We start from the raw sequence: 14,116 nt of genomic DNA, 5'->3' as shown, positions 1-14,116 counted from the left end.
AGATAGGGCTGGCCAGCCCTGCATTTATCTGGGATAGGAAGGGGTCTTGGAGCTAGGGATTTGGTTGGGGTTGAGTCATGATCCAGGGTTGTTTCCAAGATTGAATGGGTATCTATACAGGTAAAGGCTCGACTAAGACAGGGCTAGTTTGACATATCGTACACACAAATATCTCCCTCCATAACATCCAAAGGATGATCTAGATCAATGAAGAGCCATCCGGACACAGTTCATTTCACTTCGCATCAACCTCCATCGGATCAGCCTTGGAATCACCAGCGGATCCACCTTGCGGCTTTTTCTCCTTCTCCTTCTCGGCGTCGCCTGTCTTTGTCTCTATGCCGAGAAACCGATCCGGCACGCCGCGCGCTGCAATCCCGCCAGGTGCGACAAAACAGCCTAGCATCGAACTCCAGATGTATCCCTGCGACAGCATCTTGCGGATCTGCCCATAGGCGTAGGAGTTTGCATATGGAAGGGAAGTCTCTGGATCACGATATCGGGAGGGCAGGGATGTGATGACGCAGAGCGATGAGGAGATTTCTAATTGGTGGTTAGCCAGTCATGTTCGATCTTGATAAAGATATTTGCATATGGATAAAGCGGGTGCAGTCTGGGCTGAACTGGGGTATCCAGGATTGGGCACGTACTGGTCAATCGCGGTGGCTTCTTTGCATTAAAGTACATGCTGAACTTCTTGCTGTGCGCGGTCCGATCGTCGAAATTCTCTAGAATCGTCAGGTTTCGCCCTGTATGCTCAATGACCGGCGGGGCTGGCGGGATCTCGGGTTGTGCTGCCGCGGGGATCGGCTCTTGTGATTGGGTTGACTGCTGAAGAAGTTGGTCGGCCTGCAATCCCTGCTGCTGCTGCGATGGTTGGTCGGCACCTTGATTTAGTGCCCCGGATATATTGGGTGGCGTGGCTTGCAGGGGGGCTGCATCCGCCCGAGGGGCTTGAGCTTGAGGGGCTTGAGGGTCTGCAGGCGTGGGTGCGGGTGCGGCGGCCACAGGTGAAACGTGTTCGGTCACGGGTGTCGTGGTGCTTGACGCCAAGGTGGTCTGAGGGACTTCTCCAGGCGTTGGTTGTGCATCTGTGCTGGTGCTGGTTTCAGCGGGCGCGGCAGCTGCGGGAGCTATTGGCTCGGTGGGTGGTTGCGATTCAACCTTGATGGGCTCGGCCCCCGAGCCACTATCAATGTCCATCGCATCTGGCTTGTCTTCTGACCTTGCTTCGGGCTTTTCTATTGAAGATGCCTCTGCAGGTTTGTCTGTCGAGGCTTGCTCGGTGGACGAGGCAGATGGGTCACCCGCGATAATCTCAGTTGGCTCTGAGTTTTCCTCAGAAGACTTGACGGGTTCGGATTGGGTTGGTGGCTCTGCAGTCTTGACCTCCTCTTGCTTTGTGTCTATAGAGTGGGCAGCCGGCGGTTTTTCGTTGTTCTCGTTCGTTACAACGGGTGGTTCAGCGGTTGCAGGTTGCTCAGAAGAGGTCTCGTCAGGCTTGCTGGGCTGCTCTTGAGTGGATGTAGGAACCGCCGCGTTCCCAGGTACTGAAGTGGTCGGAACCGGAGTCTCTAGCGATGACTTCCCTTCGGCCAGCTTGACAGCTCCGGGCTCGCCAGGCGCTGTAGCTGGAGCCAAAGTTGAAGCATCTCCAGGAGCCGCGGTGTTCAATGGCGGCACTGGAGCAGGCGTAACGCTCTGTGCACCTTGCGACTCCGTAGCATTCTTCTCATCCTTGTCCTTTTTCTTCTTGCGAGGTTCCTCTTTCTCGGGCTTCGCTTTGATCTCGACTTTGCCCACCTTCGTAAGCCGTCCATCCACCCACGTAGCCAATCCACTCCAGTAAGAAAGAACGGGGCCCTCGAGTCGGCGATTCTGCAATGCCTCGATCTTCGCCTTCCGTTCCTCTGCCTTTTTCCTCTCCGATAGCTCCCAGCGATTAAGACTCTTGCTGTTAGTTCGCTCCACCCTAGCAGCCTCTGCAAGATGATCCTCTTGGGTCATCTCCTTTGGCTTGAGATGGGCTTTCCGCTTCTCGGCCTCCTTCATCGTAGCTATGATCCGGATACGCTTCTCCTGGCTGTCCTTCAACCGGGCATGCGTAAGCTCCTTGTTGACCATCGTTTGTCGACGCGAGGAGGATCGAGTCGGACCATCTTCCACCGTGGGCAGCCATGAGATGCGCTCCGACTTCTTCTTCGGCCGAGGCGGGGGAGCAGGCACGGATGATACGACGGTAGGATCGATTTTGACTCGTTTGCGAAGGGTTTGGAAACGAAGGTCGTTCTGTGCTCGTCGCTTCTTCCGCTCCTCCTTTTGCAGTTCCTTCTCGCCCTCGTAGTCGTTCTGGGCATTAGGGCCTTGGTCTTCATCGTCGTCCGAGGAAGAATCGAGCCCCATATCCTCCTCCTCGGCGGCTTCGGCATCGATAGCAAACTCATTATCGTCTTCCACTTCCTCGAATAGCAGCGTGAGATCGTCGTCTGCGGCCGCATCGATCAGGGCGGACATGTTTCGACCTGCGGTGCTTCGCTTCGCGCGACCTTGAACCAGAGACTCTACCTGCATCTCTTCCTCTTCCTCCTCTTCCGAGGACTGGAGTCCCGAGGAAGGGTCGTCTTCTAGAAGGTCGGCCATATCGTGGGAGCTTGGGGGGTAAATTTATTGCGGAAGGCTATCGAGCGATCGCGTTGTGGAGGGTCGGTCGGGCATCAGACGCGAGCCTGAGTAAAGGCGGATCGCGGTCGGAAAAGGAGGTTGCCGATTATAAGGATATAATTACTGGCGATAGTTGGCGGAGTGAAGAGCACGCGACATCGGATGAGATGCTCTTTCGTAGTTGAACATTGAACGGGAGAACGCGCTAAGTGAAGATCGCAGTGCGGCTGCCACTTCTGCGTGGCGTGTATGATGCCTCAGGCCTACAACCGTGACACCTGATCAACTTCCTCCAATTGAACTACTCGTCGATGATCAACTCTCAATACACCACTCTACCAGCTCCTCCATATTGCTATCGGATATCAGGCACACTATTCTACTAATGATTATCCACCACGGAGTATTGGATATTGCAGCCTACACGACGCGCCCTGCCGGGGCGTTCCGTACCCACCATGCCGTTCTCCCCGAAGCATGGAAGGTTGTCCTCAGGCAAGATGATGATTATGCTGCAGCAGCATCAGCGCTGATTGTCTACAGTGATTCAGCCCACTGATGGCAATGGAACGACTACAGTGCTTGTCAACTCAATTCGGTCGACTAAACTTACCTCCAGATCAAGGAAAGGACACGTACCTGACCCATCCCTTGCTCGCATCCACTCTCAGTCTTTGAGCGCGCGGCTCCAGAACCATGACAGAGGTGTTCCCCTTGCATAGGCAATTGCATCACCCGTTGTGCCAGCCAGGGAATTGCCATCAACATGCGATGAAATGAGTGGTTTATACCAGGCCCGAGCAAGGCCGTCTACTCTCCCTCTATGTCCATCTCAATGGAGTAAGACTATTGAGGCATGACGCTCCGGGAATGCGGGGCTCTTTTGTGTCTGTTTCCACGCCGGTGCTTCACCGAACATGCCATGTTTCCCGAAGACAATACACACTATGACAGGCCCAATTCCCACAATGTGCCGACCGGAATGTCGGGGGGAGTAGTTGGGACTATCTTGGAACCATCAGGGACCAACAGGGATCATCCGGGATTTGCCAAGGACCTTGTTTGGTTCTGGATGCATATCTGGAGAACGGGTGTTTACTGCGGGCCTCGAGGGTTGAATGTTTGGGACAGTCTGAACGATGACATCGATGGGGCTGTGTCAATCCACTTGGCCGTGCCGACTCCCCCGAAGCCGGTGATGCCAAACAAAAGCCGTTGGGACGAAGCCTAGTGTATGGAGGAGTAGTAGACTCGGATAATATTATTACTGTAGTTTGTAGAAAGTGCCTCGAAGGAAGTACAGTCGGTAGTATAGAACTATACAGCCACCTTAGCCTATAGCCTCTTCCATAGTCTGTGAAAAAGAACACCTGTTCACAATTGAATAATTTCTTATTCATCTGTAAATAATAACCCTCCATTACTTGTAAACCGTAGACCAAGAGAGGGGACAATTGGACAATTGGATTGTGGGAATTGAAGCTGAAAAAGAATCACTTCCTTCTCCACCAACCACAACGCCCAAACTTCCCCCCAAACTCCCAAACTTCCACCTCCTCGAACATCCGGTCTCCTCCACAACTTTCTTCTTCCCACTCCCGACTTTTTTCTTCCTCTCTTCTTTCTTTCTCCCCTTCCTGTGCGATTGCTTTTCGGTCAGTTTTATCCTTCTCGGTCTTCTCCCTCTCCCAAACACTCGGCTTCTTAAACCCTCTTCGCCTCGTTCCCCGGAGCCGCGCAAACTAACTCGTCCTCCAGCCACCTCGATCCCTTCCCGAACCCCCCGTCATCCCCGACCCAGTTCTTTCTGGTCCTCACTCGGCGCTCTTTGGTGTGGACTCCTTTTCCCATTCTTCCATGCTTCGCTTTTAGCCGCGCCCCTCTCTTTTGACGACCGCTGCGAAAACGTGAGTTTTTGGTGATTCCAACTCGGGTCGATTGAAATCGCGTTGGGGACACGGACAATCGTCATACAAGCCAGGACATTGTAGTCGTGAGAGACTTGTGAGCATACGTCTGCGTCTTTCTCTTGTCGGTCAGTTTTAAGAAGACATCACCCTTTCATTCCTCATTCCCCCCCACTCCGTGGCTGCAGTGGAAGCGCCTTTGTCAACCCCTCCTCCCTCTCTCTTTCTGTCATCCCCCCCGTTCCTTCGTCCTTCGGATGCCATTCGCCGATCCTCAACCGAAACTCACCTCGAGTAACTCGACAGCTGACCTCGATCTCGCATATTCTCTGCAGCCTGCACCCGCTTTTACCACCCTCACCATCTCTCCATTCTCTTCACCAAGGTGCTTACGGTCTCCTACAAACCCCATCACTGCATGGTGTTTGCGCTGCACCGTCACTTCTGATTCAACCCTTTACTTTTTTTTTCTTCGAGTTGATCGACTCTGTCAGTCCCTTCCGGTATCTGCGCTGGGTTTCAGAGTGGGGAATTTACGAGCACTGCCTTTCGCTTTAAGGCAGAAGGAAATAATCCATAATGTTACCGGTCTCACGACCTGAAGGACAGATGAGTTTCAACTACATTCCAACCACACAGTCCATGTCGGGAACTTCGACAGGGCGAAGTTCCCCCAGCGACCTGGCTGGCTCGGGGGCTGCGAAGGCGCCATTTGGTGTTTCGCGACTGGGGGCTGGCTCCCCTTCTCACGAGTTGGGGACACGTTTGTACCCGAAGCGGTAAGTGTCCTCCCCGATGGAACCCTATTCGCGCCAACTCTTGCGATGAATTGACTGACATTTCATCCTTTACAACAGTGCTCGTGAGATTCAGGCCCAGGAAGGTCTCCCCACCAGTATTTGGGGTCCCCCGACTAGTGGTCACTCGACCCCGCTGCGTGAGAACATTCCCGAGTCGCCTAGCCAGGATAGCTTTCCCGACCTCATCCCTACCACCAATGGCTCAATGACTGGCTCTGGCCGTCGAGCCCGAGCTGGCACGGTTCCCTCTCGATTCCCACCGATGGGGACCCTGAATGAGATGGATGTTCAGCAGCCGTTCATGTCGCAAACCTCCCGTCCGACCCCCTCCACGAGTCCCTTCCGACCCCCGGTGTATCGGGCATTGACACGAGTGCCGGTATCGCGAGTTCGACTGCCGGTCCTAACCCGACCATGCTGTCCCGTCTTCGAGCTGGCTCGATGCCGCAGCGGAATAGTCTCCTCGGGACGGGCGGTCCTTTCGGCTCATCCGTCTTTTCTTCGGGTTGGTCGACTGGTCGCGATAGAGCCACCACTTTGACGAGCATCCGCTCGTCGGAGGGTCCAGCTTCACCGAGCCAGTCGTCCTTCTCTCAAGACACTGATGTCAGAACTCTTGACTATCTCGGTTTGGCGGAGACTCCCCAACAGCCGAGGGCTTCCCTTGCACGACCGTCGATGGAGCAGTTGATTCACCACCAACAGCAGCAGCAACAGCAGCAAGCATCTGCCCTGCCGCCACTCCTGGCCGAGCTGGCGATGATGAAGAGCAACAATCGGTTCCGGTCCTACTCTGTTAATGCGAAGGAGAAGTATGCCGATGATGAGGATTTGGAATATGAGAGCCGCTACTCTGGAGTTCCCTCAGGCACGCTGACTCCCTCGGCCGCTGCTACGGCTGCTCAGCTTGCTGCCACACAGGCACAGATTCACCAGCACAACCTGGCTGTTCAGGCGTTTGCCAGTCATGCCTCTGTCAACCGCCCTCGTGCAAGGACTGCTGGTATTCTGGAGGCCCCTCCCCAACGATCATCCATCCGCAACTACCTCGCCACACCCTCCCGTCTCGACAACAGCTTCACTCCTTCCGACCTGCACATCTCTGAGAGTGGTGAATATGATGACCTTGCCGAGGCGGTCCAAATGCTGCATCTTGGAGCCGCTGGCCCTGCAGTTGGCGTTCGTGCAACTGGGGAGCTGGCAGATGAGAACAACCAGGATGGTCCGACTCGGGCTTTGTGGATTGGCAGTATTCCCGTCTCCACCACGGTCACTTCACTGGATGCTATCTTCGGCATGTACGGAAAGATCGAGTCTACTCGTGTGCTGACGCACAAGAACTGTGGCTTTGTCAACTTTGAACGCATTGAAAGCGCTGTCCAGGCCAAGTCTCTGTTGAACGGCAAGGAGATCTTCCCCGGTGCTGGTCCCGTTCGAATTGGCTATGCCAAGGTTCCCGGGACCTCTGCGGCTGGAACCCCCGGTGCCAACGGCATTCAGTCATCGCCTACCCCGGATCCCAACTTCAAGTCGAGCCTTGTCTCGGAGGGTATCGACCAGACGAATTCCTTTGGTGTCGTCCCTCAGACCCCTGCCCTGATTGATCTGCTGCCCGAGATGGTCGAGATTGTGCAGGAGTTCGGAGCCAGTGAAGATGATTCTCGCAACATCACCGCTACCATCCAAAGTGCTATTGCCTTCCAGGCTTATGAAGACGAAATCCCTTCCATCTCAGAACCCAGCCAGACCCGCATGTTTGATGCCCCCCGTCTGCGTGATATTCGCAAGCGTATCGACAACGGTGCTTGCTCAATTCAGGAGATTGAGGAGACTGCCAGTGCCATGCTCCCTGAGATTGCTGAGCTTTCCTCCGATTATCTCGGCAACACTGTGGTTCAGAAGTTGTTCGAGTTTTGCTCCGAGCCTACCAAGGAACAAATGCTGTCCCACATTGCTCCTCACCTTGCTGAAATTGGTGTGCACAAGAACGGAACGTGGGCTGCACAGAAGATTATCGACGTTGCCAAGAGCCCTGCCCAGATGAAGATGATTGTCGACGCACTCCGTCCCTACACCGTACCTCTCTTCCTTGACCAGTACGGAAACTACGTTCTGCAATGCTGCCTGCGCTTCGGCGCCCCCTTCAATGATTTCATCTTTGAGACCATGCTGAGCCGCATGTGGGAGGTCTCTCAGGGTCGATTCGGTGCCCGAGCTATGCGCGCTTGCTTGGAAAGCCACCATGCCACCAAAGATCAGCAGCGCGCCCTTGCCGCTGCCATTGCCCTTCACAGTGTGCAGCTGGCCACCAATGCCAACGGAGCTTTGCTACTTACCTGGTTCCTGGATACTTGTACATTCCCCCATCGCCGAACCGTTCTTGCTCCCAGACTTGTTCCCCACCTGGTGCACCTTTGCACCCACAAGGTTGCATACCTTACCGTTCTCAAGGTCATCAACCAGCGCAATGAGGCCGAGGCTAGAGACATCGTTCTCAAGGCGCTCTTCTTCAGCCCTGGCGATGAGGTGTTGGAGAAGATTCTGAGTGACCAATCTTCGGGAGCTACTCTGATCTTCAAGGTCCTGACCACTCCGTTCTTTGACGAGTCGATGCGGTCAGAGGTCGTGAAGAACGTGTCCAAGGTTCTCACCAAGTTGAAGGCATCGCCAAGCCAGGGATACAAGCGCTTGATGGATGAAGTTGGCTTGTCTTCCCGTGGTAATGGTCGCGAGCACCACCACGGTCGTGACCATGGCGCTAGCCACTCCTCTACCCCCGAGAAGTCGCAGCAACGTCAATCCTCCCGCCATGGAAGCACCAACTTCCCGGCACAGCCCCCTTTGGAGCGACAATACAGTGGCCAATTCGGCTCCAACATGCTTGGCCAGGCTCCCGATTCACGGCCCATTTCTGCCGACCAGAACAATGCCCCTCTTGACGCTTATGGGGCTAATGGCATGAATGGCTTCGGCGGTTCTCTGAACGGCCTTGGAGGAATGAATGGTTTCCAGGATCCCAACGCCGCCCAGCAGCAGCTTCAGTACCAGGCTTACCTGGCCTCCCAGGCCCGTGGTGTCTCTCCTGGCGGTATGTACCCAGGCATGCCAGGAGCCAATTTCGGCTACCCAGCCGCATCGCCATCCGTTGATAATCTGCGCTCTCTTCAAACTCAGTTGTCCGCTGCGCCGGGCACTATGAGTCCGAATGCCATGCCCAATCAGTCTGGCTACTCCCCGCAGCAGTTCAGCCCCGTCGTCAACCCAGCCCAAATGTACCAATATCCTCCACATTTCTATGCCCAGGCACAGCCGGTGCAGGGCCAAACTGGCGGAGGCCGACGTGGACGGGTAAGAGATCTCGCATTTCCTCTTTCACTCCAATAATGGTCCAACCTGCTAATACTCCTTCTACAGCGCTGATCCCGGCATATGATTTCTTTTAATCAAATCTTCTCCTGTTTCGATCTACTGTATAAATTCTTTTCCTCGTTCACTTCATGTTGTGGCCATTTCATCATGGAGATTTTTCAGCGGGTTCTCTAGCTATGTTGTGAATTGGAATTTCGTCTCAAATCATGCATTCTCGGTTCCCCTTTTCATCCTCCGCGCCCGCCACCAGACGCTGGATCGCCGGTCCGGCGCGGCTTGGATGAGGGGGAGTACTGGTATGCGACTGAAGATTTGATCTGGTTTTTGGAGTGTGGATTCTACAGAAAAAAAGTCGGGTTTGGCGGGTCTGGCGGTTCGTCGGACACCCATTCATATTGTATCTTCATGGGGACCAGCGTTTCGAATGAGCATGTATTTTGCGATCTATGAGCTTTTTATTTTTACTTCATGCTTTTGTCTTTTTCATTCTCATTCTTCCCTGGTGTGATATTTTTATGCAATGTGATGTGACCTTGAATGACTTGATCATTGGGGTTGAGATTGTGTGCTTTTAAGTGGCTGGAGTGGAGAGGCGTCAATGAACAGATTTATTTTATGCATCTATTATCTTGCTAATTTTATCCAAAATAGCTCGTGGGCTTCGTATAGAGCTTTGTTCCCATGCGGAACCCATCCTTGCAAGTATCTGTTGGCTCTCTAGTGCGGCCGCTGACCGCCGAGCATCTTGAAAATAGTAGCTCCACCAACACCGTCCTCTTTGGCTCTGTAACCCACCAAGCCAGGAACCATCATGATCAACCAACGACTAGAATGACACAGTCCCCAGCACGGGACTCTGCCATCCTCTACCACAATGCAGAAAACACAATCTTTCTCATCGATACCCCACATTCTATAGCACTCGCGCAGGAATCAGTCTGGGCCTCATCCACAAGCAGACAAGCCCAGGCTCCTCGATCACAAGATTCTTCAGCGTCTCTACAGGGAGAAATCTGTAAGAAGAGGAGATGGCTATTATCTACGCCACCACTGGAAACCCCATTCCCATCTACGGAACCCAAGTCGCATGCTGCGCGTGCGAAAGTGCTTGAGAGGATTCCAGCGAGCGAGCAGCGATTCCATGGGGAATTTATACGACCGCTCGTTGAGTCTGCTTTGGTAGTGCTTCGGGATGAATACCAGATTCGTGGTGGTCGATGGTGTCTTCCCCGACGTGTTCGCGATGATGACAGCCAGCATCAATTGAATGCGTCTACGCATCCTGCTGGAAAACAGTTCAATTCTGCGAGGAAGCGGCGCAACAAAGATATCTCTGAAACTGAACTTGCAGCTCAGCAACCTAGTGACGATGGATTTTCTCGGGCAATGCCACCGGTTATTCTGTCGTCCACAGCTATCAATTCCTTCGAATCAATGAGCGATTTGCAAGACAGCATCGTGGAGAACGTTTCCTCGGAGAATGTCACTCTTGCTATACGTTCCACGACTTATCACGACGGGCATATGTACGACGAGTACACCATTCCTCCATATGCAAACTTCATCCTCTGCACTCTACCTATATCACAACCAGAGTGCAGTTATCCCTCCAAGATCAGCGCAATCCCCAACCCAATCCCTGCAGTCCCACAAGATCAAAAATTCAATCTACTCCTCTTCGATCCTCCTTGGCCAAATCGATCCGTTCGACGGAGTAAACACTACCAAGTGAATGATTACTCTGAGATGGAGATCTTGACACAGCGACTACGGGATATCCTGCGAACGCATGCTTATCACACTGGCTACTCGCCAATTGAGAACTTCGGTATTGGTCCCAGTCAACATGACGGGGATGCGCAATGCCGTGTGTCATGGGCGGCTATCTGGATTACCAATGCTGAAAAGGCACGTCGTGCTGCGTACGATGCTCTCACCAGCGCTGGTTTCCGCATTGCTGAGGAATGGATCTGGGTTAAGACTACGGCCGATGGTCAACCTATTTCTGTGGTGGATGGACTTTGGCGGAAGCCATATGAGATTCTCGTTATTGGGAGGGCAGATCAGAACAGGGATACTATGGACTTGAGCTTCGCGTCCACAAATGAGGGCAATTCTCTGCATGGTGATGACTTGTTGGGTATCGACCCGGCTGGTATCAAGAGACGAGTTATCGCTGCAGTGCCGGATTTACATTCGCGCAAGCCGAATTTGAAGGAGGTTTTTGAGCGAGTGTTCTTCATGGAGGGACGTCGAAATGGGAGTTCAGGATCGGATGGATCGGATGCTAGTGTACAGTCATATTCTGCGATGGAAGTGTTTGCGAGGAATTTGTCGGCTGGTTGGTGGGCTTGTGGTAATGAAGTTCTCAAGTTCAATGCGCGAGAATGTTGGGTGGATGAATGATGGCTGGCTAGGATTGGTATTAGGCACTTAATAACAGTGACAGGAGCCTCATGCTTCGACCGAATAGTAGTTCATACTGTACTACCTAATGATCGTGACCTATCTGACTCGATGTCACCACGTATCATGGCGGAATGTAGTTCTCCTATCTGACAAAACACTCGGCCAACAACAACCTGATTAGCAAGCCTACGACTCATCCCATAGATGACTCAAATACCATCTATGCCGGCCTAATTAACATAATCCCAGCCTTGCGACTCCAAACAGACCTATAATCCACCACATACAAAACAAAAATCAGGCTCCCCGTTCTCCACGGACAAACCCATCCCTGATTGAGTTTCCCATCTTATCGGAAAAGCGGTTGTCAAATCACCCGCATCAACCAATCAGTCCCCAAAATTGACTCATTTAAGACCCATCAGGACCCATTTAACCACATTTACAATCCAATCAAAGCCTCGCGGAACAGGGCCGCAGCTTACAAAGGCCAATTTTTCAGCATAGTCTTTGCGTGGCCTCGCAGGAACTGCCATCGTGGATGCCATGTGCTTTTGGTACAATGTAACTCAATCTGATCTATCGGGCTAGAGTTTACGTCCGTGGTACATTAGTGCAGTACAGGAAATAGGAAATGAGAAATATAAAGTCGTGATCCATACCCCCACTCTTCATGGATCCTTCTAAAAAATAACCTCTATTCCGTCCCGACTTACGTCTTCCCCTGGAAAATACGTACCTTTTTCGGGGAGAGGCTAAGGCTAATTTTTAGTTTGCGCGTAATCGCGATCTCCAATTGCCGCCACCTTTTTTTTCCTTTCGGCTTTTCCGACCCCGGTGCAATAAGAAGTGGCTTTAATCTTCTCCCCTTCTTCGCTGCTCTTTGGGATTGCGACGAGAGTGTGGCTCGTTACACACAACCCACACCACATATCCCAACCGCAGTCATGACCTCGCAAGACGACCAGGAAAAAGGTCCGGAGGTTAGCCTCGCGGCTGATGAGAAGCCGAGTCATGCGCAAAGGCCGGCATGCTTTAGCTCGACTTTGCAGGAATGTCTGTTCGTTTTGACTGCTACGATGGCGATTGGCCAGCAGTCTTTTTTCCAGGGCTGTATCGTTGGTGTGACGGCATCGATTGGATCGGATTTGAATATGAATTCGGCGGAAATTACGTGGATTAACGCTGGTGCCTCGTAAGTCGATACCCTGAAATAAAATATTCCATCAAAGAAGACGACCGCTAATGATACATCACCAAACAGTCTCAGCAGCGGTGCTTTCCTCCTAACATTCGGCAAACTAGCCGACATGTTCGGCCGAAAAGCACTCTTCATAATCGGCATGGCAGGCTTCACTCTCTCCCTACTAGTAGCCGGCTTCGCCACGAACGCCATCTACATGGACGTATTCTCCGGAATCCTAGGCCTCTTCGCAGCCGCCGTCGTACCACCGGCCGTCGGCGCATTAGGCGCCGTCTACGAAAAGCCGTCTAAACGAAAGAACCGCGCCTTTGCGTGTTTCAGCGCGGGCAATCCGCTCGGCTTCGTGGGTGGTATGATTATTTCGGGGGTTGCGTCACATGAGTATAATTGGCGGGCGTCTTTTTGGGCGTTGGCGGTTGTTTATGCGATTTTTACGGCGTTGACGGTTTGGACGGTGCCAGCGGATGGGTTTGCGAGGACGCCGGTTAGTATGGATGTCATTCGGAGGTTTGATCTTTTGGGGACCGGGTTGGTTATTGTTGGGTTTGCTTTCTTTTCGAGTTCGCTTTCGTGAGTTCTTTCGCTTTTTTTCTTGTGGTTTGTTTACGGGGATTGTGTGTTCTGACTTGATTTATAGATTGGCTGGTGATGCGCCTGATGGATGGAAGACGGGTTATGTCCTTGCGCTTCTTATTGTGGGCGTTTTCTTGCTCGCGGGATTCTTGTATTGGCAGTCTATTGCTAAAGAACCCTTGATGCCTTTGTGGGTTTGGAAAGATCGCAATTTCTCTTTGGTAAGTTTACAGCACCATTGGACGTTGACTAGATAGCTAACGACGTCTAGCTTATGGCAACCTTCTGCCTTGGATTCATGGGCTTCTCAGCCGTCTCATTCTACCTCTCACTCTACCTGCAAGAAGTCAAGCACCTCACAGCCCTCGACATTACAGTCCGCCTCCTCCCTATGGTTGTCAGTGGCGTTCTGGTCAACGTAATCTGCGGCCTGGTCCTACACCGTGTCAGCAACAAGCTGCTCACTGGTATCGGTGCCTTGGCATACACTGCATCATTCCTGATCCTGAGCTTCATGAAAGAAGACGCCATCTACTGGGCGTACATCTTCCCGGCGCTGGTCCTCGTCGTGGTCGGTGCCGATATCCAATTCAACGTTACGAACGTACGTGTCCCCTGCAATTGCTATCTGTCGAATTACTCACTAATATTTGAATAGATGTACGTCATGTCTTCTCTCCCGCCAAATCAACAATCCATTGCGGGTGGTATCTTCAACACTGTCAGTAAACTCTGCAATAACCTTGGTCTTGGTATTGCGACCTCCGTCAATAGCTCAGTAGCTAGTCAGATGACTGCTTCCACGCCGGCTATCCGGCCTTACTTGGCAGTCTATTGGTTCGCCGCTGCTTGTGCTGGCTTATCTGTGTTTATGGTGCCTTTCTTGACGCTAGGCACGCAAGGTGGGGATACAGGCCCGAAGAGTGAACAGACAGTCGTGGCGTCTGATAACGAAGGAGATGTTGGTGAGAAGAGGGCTGTTGATGACTCTATCATGGATGCGGATACTCGCGTCGCAACGCCAGTCATGGAACTCGAGAAATCATGATTCTTTCTCGAGGCGGTGATTGCGGAAAAATGCTTCATAATTTTCTGGAAGCTAGGGCCAGTCAACATGCTATTTCCTGTTGACGTCGGACTTTATATGCTGTCCGGCTTGGCTCTTTGCTGAACTACTCTTCAGCCGTCTTGAT

The 14,116-nt window shown here is 52.6% G+C and overlaps 5 protein-coding genes across 5 annotated transcripts; 3 read left to right on the top strand and 2 right to left on the bottom strand.

Moving 5' to 3' along the window:
- Positions 1–235: 235 nt before the first annotated feature.
- N7496_006150 (putative signal transducer) lies at positions 236–2,640 on the bottom strand (the record flags this gene model as incomplete). The annotated part of the gene is made up of 2 exons (XM_056699079.1): positions 236–543; positions 651–2,640. The coding sequence occupies 2 exons, from the start codon at positions 2,638–2,640 to the stop codon at positions 236–238; spliced, it is 2,298 nt and encodes a 765-aa protein (XP_056554492.1).
- A 403-nt stretch (positions 2,641–3,043) lies between these two features.
- N7496_006149 (uncharacterized protein) lies at positions 3,044–3,359 on the bottom strand (the record flags this gene model as incomplete). Its single annotated transcript, XM_056699078.1, has 2 exons — positions 3,044–3,173; positions 3,301–3,359. The coding sequence occupies 2 exons, from the start codon at positions 3,357–3,359 to the stop codon at positions 3,044–3,046; spliced, it is 189 nt and encodes a 62-aa protein (XP_056554491.1).
- A 1,788-nt stretch (positions 3,360–5,147) lies between these two features.
- On the top strand, positions 5,148–8,788 carry N7496_006148 (putative RNA binding protein Jsn1; the record flags this gene model as incomplete). The annotated part of the gene is made up of 4 exons (XM_056699077.1): positions 5,148–5,347; positions 5,426–5,654; positions 5,705–8,716; positions 8,783–8,788. 4 exons carry the CDS (start codon positions 5,148–5,150, stop codon positions 8,786–8,788), a joined length of 3,447 nt encoding a protein of 1,148 aa, XP_056554490.1.
- A 630-nt stretch (positions 8,789–9,418) lies between these two features.
- On the top strand, positions 9,419–11,143 carry N7496_006147 (MT-A70 family; the record flags this gene model as incomplete). Its single annotated transcript, XM_056699076.1, has 1 exon — positions 9,419–11,143. The coding sequence occupies one exon, from the start codon at positions 9,419–9,421 to the stop codon at positions 11,141–11,143; it is 1,725 nt and encodes a 574-aa protein (XP_056554489.1).
- Positions 11,144–12,093: 950 nt separating this feature from the next.
- On the top strand, positions 12,094–13,971 carry N7496_006146 (uncharacterized protein; the record flags this gene model as incomplete). The annotated part of the gene is made up of 5 exons (XM_056699075.1): positions 12,094–12,341; positions 12,411–12,920; positions 12,988–13,144; positions 13,195–13,527; positions 13,582–13,971. The coding sequence occupies 5 exons, from the start codon at positions 12,094–12,096 to the stop codon at positions 13,969–13,971; spliced, it is 1,638 nt and encodes a 545-aa protein (XP_056554488.1).
- Positions 13,972–14,116: the final 145 nt, after the last annotated feature.

The sequence above is a fragment of the Penicillium cataractarum genome (assembly GCF_028827025.1).
Source record: "Penicillium cataractarum strain IBT 29864 chromosome Unknown utg000005l, whole genome shotgun sequence".
Taxonomy (NCBI): domain Eukaryota; kingdom Fungi; phylum Ascomycota; class Eurotiomycetes; order Eurotiales; family Aspergillaceae; genus Penicillium; species Penicillium cataractarum.
Note: the sequence above shows the minus strand (reverse complement) of the source record. Positions and strands in the feature narration are given on the sequence as shown.